Source organism: Limulus polyphemus, unplaced genomic scaffold (assembly GCF_000517525.1).
Source record: "Limulus polyphemus unplaced genomic scaffold, Limulus_polyphemus-2.1.2 Scaffold3030, whole genome shotgun sequence".
Classification (NCBI taxonomy): domain Eukaryota; kingdom Metazoa; phylum Arthropoda; class Merostomata; order Xiphosura; family Limulidae; genus Limulus; species Limulus polyphemus.
The window spans coordinates 52,700-60,872 of NW_013668640.1; the positions used below are offsets into that span (position 1 = coordinate 52,700).

General features: G+C 30.6%; 1 protein-coding gene across 1 annotated transcript in view; it reads right to left on the reverse strand.

Moving 5' to 3' along the window:
* The window catches only part of LOC106468505 (proton-coupled folate transporter-like), a 13,613-nt gene that overhangs the window by 3,977 nt on the left and 1,463 nt on the right, over nt 1-8,173 (reverse strand). Inside the window, exons 2-4 of the mRNA XM_022396839.1 lie at nt 5,395-6,274; nt 3,539-3,781; nt 2,353-2,436 (exon numbers count right to left, since the gene is read on the reverse strand). Of these exons, the coding sequence (XP_022252547.1) occupies nt 2,353-2,436; nt 3,539-3,781; nt 5,395-6,274 (1,207 nt within the window). The remainder of the gene's footprint in view (nt 1-2,352; nt 2,437-3,538; nt 3,782-5,394; nt 6,275-8,173) is intronic.

Below are 8,173 nucleotides of genomic sequence, written 5' to 3' on the forward strand. Positions count from 1 at the left end.
TGAAGAACACTTACACTGTAAGTATATTATGATTTTGGTTGTGAAGAACACTTACACTGTAAGTATATTATGATTTTGGTTGTGAAGAACACTTACATTGCAAGTGTATTATGATTTTGGTTGTGAAGAACACTTACATTGCAAGTGTAAACATTTAAAGGCTGAGCGATGTATGACAACTTTGAAGACTGATTGTCTTGCCAAAAGAAAACTAGCTTTTAAAAAGTAACTGAGCTGAAATCATAAATAGGGACAACCACTCTGTGAGTTGTTGCACAATTTATATCCGATCCAAGAAAGCTACTTGCATCACTCTGTGAGTTGTTGCACAATTTATATCCAACCATCTTCAATAGTACACGAAACAATCCACTAATGTTGGTGTTCCATCTTCAATAGTACACGAAACAATTCACTAATGTTGGTGTTCCTTTAGAAAGATATGCTTTGTTCTTTCGTTAATGTTACATTCATTAACAGCATTGTTTAGAATGTTTAATATATCCATTTTGGTTAGTTTTAGTTTGATATTATTACATTTTTATTGCAAAGATTATTTTGTATTGTTAGTGTAGTATATTGATTTAGGACTAACTTTTATCACCTAAGCTGGCCAAACCTTATTTGATGTTATTGGAATTGTGGTCAAACATGTTGCTAACAGCAAGGTTAATCAACCAATAAAAAATGTATTTTTCTTATAAGTAAGAATTAAGAACTCTATTTAATTAGCTTTACCCATCACAAGATAGATTTTTAGTTGTGAGGTATGCAAGTAGCTTTCTTGGACCTGTACTATTGAAGATGGAACACCAACATTAGTGGATGGTTTCGTGTACTATTGAAGTTAGAACACCAACATTAGTGGATTGTTTTGTGTACTACTGAAGATGGAACACCAACATTAGTGGATTGTTTCGTGTACTACTGAAGATGGAACACCAACATTAGTGGATTGTTTCGTGTACTATTGAAGACAGAACACCAACATTAGTGGATTGTTTCGTGTACTATTGAAGACAGAACACCAACATTAGTGGATTGTTTCGTGTACTATTGAAGATGGAACACCAACATTAGTAGATTGTTTCATGTACTATTGAAGATGGAACACCAACATTAGTGGATTGTTTTGTGTACTATATGCAACAGTTTTGAAATGGTCCTAACAATCAATATAACTTTTAATCTTATAACCTATGGCAAGAAGATTGCAAGTTTCCCACAAAACTGACTGAATCTCGAATTCAATATGCTCAAAGACAATCCTCGTTTATGAAAAATATGAAAGCGAGTTTAAGAGCTCTGACAAAGAAATCTTTTAATGTTGGATAAGTTGATCTATTTCAATAAGTTAGTGAGTAGTAAACATTGTAACGTAACTTATTTGGAATACTTTGGAAATGGAAAGTTTATAACTTCAAAATTAAAAGTGTATGTTTTATACAAAACTTTGAACTAAAATGTTTAATTAACGATGCTGATGTCTAAATCTGGTTAATGTGCTTTGTTTTAGTGAAACAGCAGATTTGTCCAGAGTAAGAAACACAGCTTTTAAAATAGCTATAAAGAAAGTATGAACAGGACTGGATAGAGCAACATTTAGACTTTTCACATACCAGTAAGTAAATACACTGGTTTGAGCAATAGTTCATGGTTTGTGAAAAGATTTCTTATCCAAGCAAAATTGTTTGTGTTAAATTAATACAGAAATTATATTGAATGAGAAAACATCAGGTTCAGTTTAGTGAGTAAGGTAGAGGTGGCAGTAAAATATTCTTTTGACTGAATATTTCGTTTTTGGTATTCAAACACTGTACATAAATGCTAGACTAACTAGCGAATTAATGATTTATAATTACAGTTATGATATGTTTCAAATAAAAACATTATTACTTTTACACTGATAGTGACACATTTACATTATCTGATTTATGGAGATCAGTGGAGGATTACCATATATTTCACAACAACAAAAATTGTGACCATCAGTGAAATAAAAAATCTTAAATTTTCAGATAATCTTTAGAAAAAATTTGTGTGAAAAAAGTTTTCCTATTTTTTCTTGAGAATACTGAATTAGTTGAATACAGTTGATTAATGAGAGCCAAATGATTAATCGATTAGCAAATTCCACTTATCGCTTAGCTGTAATGAAAGGTAGAGTTTAAGATTTTGCTAATTTTGGTGGCACAATTTATGTGTTGCTTTGTAAGATTGACAACAAATAATTTGAGTTAAAATGAGATGTCTCAGAAAATAATTAAAACTGTGTCATTCAAGTTAAATTTCGGTGAAGCAGTATACCGTGGAAGCTACAATAAATTGTTTATGAGAAGAAAAAGATGTTACCTTTTTCATCAGGTTCTACCAATTTAGAAAGAACAGACTTTATAGCAGGAATGGGAATCTCAGAAAATACAAAGATTGCTGCACCTAAGATGATAAAAATAAAATTAAAAACACTGCACAGAAGAGAATTACCACAGCAGTGTAGGAAATAAAGGTACACCTTCAAGTTTTGTTGTTAACTATAAATGTAATTCTTTCATATAAAACTTACTATTATAATGGAAGAATCTGAATAAAAATTAAATATGTTACAATCAATAATAAGACGTGCAGTTTCATTTGTTTGTACATCTGTTTTCAAACTATGAATACATATTTTAAACGAAAAATATTTCTGAAAAATAAACACTATAACATCTGCATTTTTGAAAGAATTCAAGGAAAATTAATATCAGTTCAACAAACGTTTATTTAAAAATAAAGTTAAAACTAATATTTTCACTGTTACATTATACCAATAATAACATCCATTGTAAAATTACAATCTACTTTTGTACATATTTAAGCAACTTAAAAAATGCACTTGAGGCACTACCACTGCCCTCTTACCATTAAATTATTTGTAAACTCTATAAATGTCACAAAATTATACCAACTGACAAAAAAAATTACATTATAACTTCTCTACATAAAGGGTAACAATAATGTGGTAATTGGAATCAGACCCAAGACCCTCAAATCATTACCAAAGCTGAACATTTTTGAAGTAAAGAAAAATTATAAATCTTAAAGTAGCATTTCAATACTTGCAATGAGCAGAGAACAGATAATGTATTAACTATTTTTGTGCTTAACAACAAACAAACATGATGGCAATATTTCAATTACTTGGATAGTTGGAATAATATAAAATCAATTTAATTGTAATTTCAATTAACTGTTTGTTTGAAGAATTTAAAACAGTAATAATCAGAATAACTAATTTCAATTAATTGACTGGTTTATGTTATAATTGTAATTCAATTAATTGACTGGTTTATGTAATAATTGTAATTCAATTAATCGACTGGTTTATGTAATAATTGTAATTCAATTAATTGACTGGTTTATGTGACAATAATTAATGTACGCATTATGACATGTTCTTCTGTAAAATTTAACCATGCTAATAAGAATATATGCTATTTAAATTCTTGTGTTATTAGTCATGTATTCTTATGAAATCTGAAAAGCTTGTGCTACTTACTGATGTAAACCATGGACGAAGTTGTACTAAACCCAAGAACGGCCAAACCTATTCCTCGAGACAATGTTCCTACTAGACCAATAAAAGTGTCTGGAACATGAAACCAGCGAGACAATACAGGCATACCAATTAGTAGGCCTGAGCCACAAACAGCAAGCTTCAGGGCACTGATGGAACTGTACTTTGACTGACTCCAATTCAGAGGCTCATCAGTCAGAAAAATGAAGAGAAGGTCAACTTGAACTGTGATTTAAAAAATAACTTTCTCAAAATGTTTTTTTTAACAAATGACATTAAAAATAATTAGGTTAAGTTCCAGAAATTCAAATCATTTACAATGTTGTATTACAATGTTTACATCACCAAGAGGAACACACCATGATAACTAATGCCTGGCTTAAGGTTCATTATGTACGACACTAACAGGTTATCTTGAGTTACTTTATATATATAAATATATATCACAAGCTTAATGCCCGTCATAAGATAGGAAATAATGATTAATTTTTCTTCTCAAAATTATATCTAAATAAATGTTTTATGAACAAGTTTTCTAAAAATTAATTATAATCTGGTAACAATATATGTACGGAGAATGTCTATCCTATTTCTAGTATTTCATAAAAAATAACATTTTTTACATAAATTTGATCATCTGCTTTAAGTATTGACTTCTGTATATGTTCAAATTTTCTTCTCGATAAATCTTAATAGACTGAAGCATGTGAAAGAAACAATTCTCAAAGACATATTCCTATTGGTCAACCATATGACCCTACAAATTATTAACTGTGATGGTAAAAGCAGTGAATTTTTTCTGAATTTTGGGGTCTTTCTTTGGACTGTCTTCCTGGTTTTGGCTTTGTTAGCCTGCTGAGCTGAAGAAGCATGGTTTAACTTGGGCATTTTCAACATTGAAATGTGCTGCGGGTAAAACATGCTGGTTATTATAGAGTTGTAGACAAAGGTTCCGATTGAACAAAATATGGTGATGTTGTGTCAATGTGTCTTCTTGACAACCAAGCAAAAGTAATGGGGAATTTCAGTCAATAATTATGATTATTGTGCACCAGCAATACCAAGAATGGGGCACATGTATACCCAAATCAATTTTATTACTCATCCCAATCTCTACCAACCTACCCTTAAATCTAGTTATAAGGCCCAAAGTAGCACATCATCCATTTTGTATATGTTGATGTATGACTAGAAAAATTTTAAAAAGACAAACTTGCTTGTCACAGCAGAAAGCACTATCGTTTCATGCAAATTGCATGTCGATCAGTACTGCAACAGTCAAGATATTGGCATGACAGACGGATGGCTTTTAATCTATATCTAGTAGATTAAACTTATAAAGAAATTTCTGACTTCAAGAGAAGTCGCACTAATAGTGAAACACTCCAAGTTTTCTTAAACCATGTGAATTTGCAACATAATAGAGGTACATGCACATTCTCCAGTTTCAATGTGGGTAATAATATCTTTTAACAAAAATAATTACAAATTGAAGAAATATGCCAGAGTACTTCTGAAAAAAAAAATGCAAATAAAATAAACAGATTAAAGTGCTAAAATGAACAGTTAAATTTAATTGTGATAAAAGCAAAACTTAGAAATTGGGCCTCTAAATAAAAACAACTCAAATGATGAGCACATAATAATAAAATCTCAGATACAAATGGTTTATCAGTCATTTAAAGTTACTTTATAAGAGCTTTTAGTACTTTATGAAAAACGAAATTATTTATTTTTTTTTAACTTTCTTTAGTAGAAAGTAAAGATTGTCTTGAATAACTGTATCAGATTCAGTTTTGATAATAAACTACAAAGTTAGAAACCTAAAGTCATCTTACCCACTAATCCATAATACAGTAAAGCTCCAGCAAGAAGAAAAAGTATAATATGTAGGCGTCTGTTTCCGAGTCTGTACTTGAAAACTGTTTGCAGTACTTCAGTAAAATGATGAATGGTAAAGAATTTTTGACAAAAATGTTGTGTTTCTTCATTAAGTCTTTCAGAATCTCTACTAAGCTGTGGCTTCAAATCATCGATCAGAAATAAAATATAGAAAACAACTGCAACGTGAAGACAAATCTCCAGAACAAAAGCGTTGGCAAAACCCACAACTTTTAACACTGCTCCTCCAACATAAAACCCAACCATTCCTCCTATAAACAACATAGCTTCTAGAAAAGCCATACGTTTTGTACGCATTTCTGTCGTGGTGATGCTTGAAAGATAGCTAAATGTGATGGTAATCATGGCAACGGTTCCACCACATAAGCCTGAGATAGTTCCGCTGATCAACAACACAGGAAGAGGAAAATAAAAAATGAAGCAGCTAAACACCACTGAGTTTATACATGCAAGAACGGAGCCAAGCGGTGGAATTAACAGAGGAAACTTTTTGTTGAATTTATCAGACCACGAACCAATGTACAATGTCGAAATAATTGCCACTGTATAAAGAACAAGGTTGTAATACTGTATCCAGACATTTGTTTGGTCCTGTACAATACGAAGAGTTTCATTTTTTAACTTTTCGCATAAATTAATGTTATATAAATCTGTTTCTTGGAAGCAAATTTTGGTTCTTATTAGATCCTGGAATATACTCATCTCCAAAAATATAGCCATTGTGTACATAAGCAACACAGGCTCTACAGTAATAGACTTGAAAAATATCTTCAGTCCTTCCATTACTCTTCTAGGTTGACTATCTGAAAAATGCAACTACATAAAAACATATTAATTAATTATACTTTGAAAAATAAAAACTAATAAGGTTATAAATCCTGCAGTAAATAAGTTGACATATTTAACAAAACGAAAACACACCCCAACAGAATATCCCACGAGTTGACTGCCATTTTAACGCTGAGGAAATGAACACTGCTTGTTTCTTTGCAGATTTTTAGATAGCGTCATGTGAACATGTTAGGGTAATATGAACTAAATATTTTCAATAATGTATCAATTTTGAGGTTTCAATATATCCTGTAACAGTGCATGAACATTCAGCCTACGACACCAACTTTTGGGACACTCTGTACAACTATACTCAAAAGGGAGGCTTATCAATGAGTTAAAATAGTTTAAGTTAAAAAATCTAAGAATGGAATTTTTCTAGACATATAAACAAAATAATGTATGCAAGCTAATAATGGACTTTTTATTTTCATTTAAAAAAAAGAAAACAATAATACATAAACAATGGGAAAAAAACAAGAAACGGTCTTAGCCCTATCTTTGGGAGGAGGGACTCAAACTTTATTCTAAAGCTTTTTTGTTCTTGATTTTTATCACTGACAAATTCAGTCTCTGGATCTCAAGCTAAGCTGTTTTTCACCCACCACAAATTCTTTTTGCTAAAAAAAAACAGATAAAAAATATGTATCAGTTAATAGATAAAAACAATAATAAAATATCACACAATGGTATATAATTAATATGGTAAATCTTTAATTTGCACTTTTGTTGATTATATATCTTACATACACTGAAACTGAGTCACATATTCCTTCCCCTAACATTTTATCCACTGCTATTCTTCATGCTCAGACACCTTGCCCCATTTTTATTTCAAAAATTTAAGTTTTCTGTATACATTTGTCATGTGAAAATCATACCTGCTATAATTACAGTTCATAATATACATGGAAAAAATATACCACATTGGAATTGTTTATAATGTTAAACACACTGTAGTATGAAGTTCTAAACCTTTCAAACAGAGTGAACTCAATCAAGGATACAAAAATAAATATTTCTTGACTTCAGTATTGTTTAAAAAAGCAGTAATGAATTTTTTTTGTGCATTATACAAAGTAATAGATTTAAAACATGATGTACTCATGCCCCTTAAAAACAAAGAACATTCAGAAATAAAAGATTAGGGAGGATATGTCCCACCAGGAATATTAGCAAAAAACAGGTTACCGAGGGAAGAGCTATCCAGAAAAAAATGACCAAACATGGTAAGACTGGAATTAAAATAACCACCAGTGTTGTACTTTATACCAACTAATTTATTTCTCATGTTTTCTTATTGATAAGGATTACCTTAGAAATATTTTATGTTCATTACATTAAGTGATAATTCATTAAATGTCCCAACATAAAAACGTCTATGCTTCGTAAATGGAGCTCAAGAAACAAAAGTGAAATATAAAGTTTTTCTTTTGTTGTTGTTGTGCCAAATAGAATTGTCCAACATGAAAAATCAATTACTTCCAAGTTCTGAAAACAGCTTATGAATATAAAAAAAAGCTGGTACAATGTTGAATAAGAGATCATGGTTCATTTTTTTATTTACATAAAAATAAAACTATAGAACAATGAACCTATTGGTCCATGTAAGCTGTCCCATTCACTGAACTATAAAACAAAACAACTCAAAGACAATCCTTATCATTAAGATAATAATCAAGCATTCCCTTAAACTTATTGCTTCTGTTACGTCTCCGTTTGTTAATTAACTTCCCGTAACTTCGTTCCGACGAAACTTTAGCGACACAAGTATTTACTTAATAAAACTGGTTTATTCTTTCCGAATATAACTCTGCGATACACTTAATCTCAATATTCGCGCTAAAACAAACAGTATCACGAACGAACGTTAACTTCAACAAT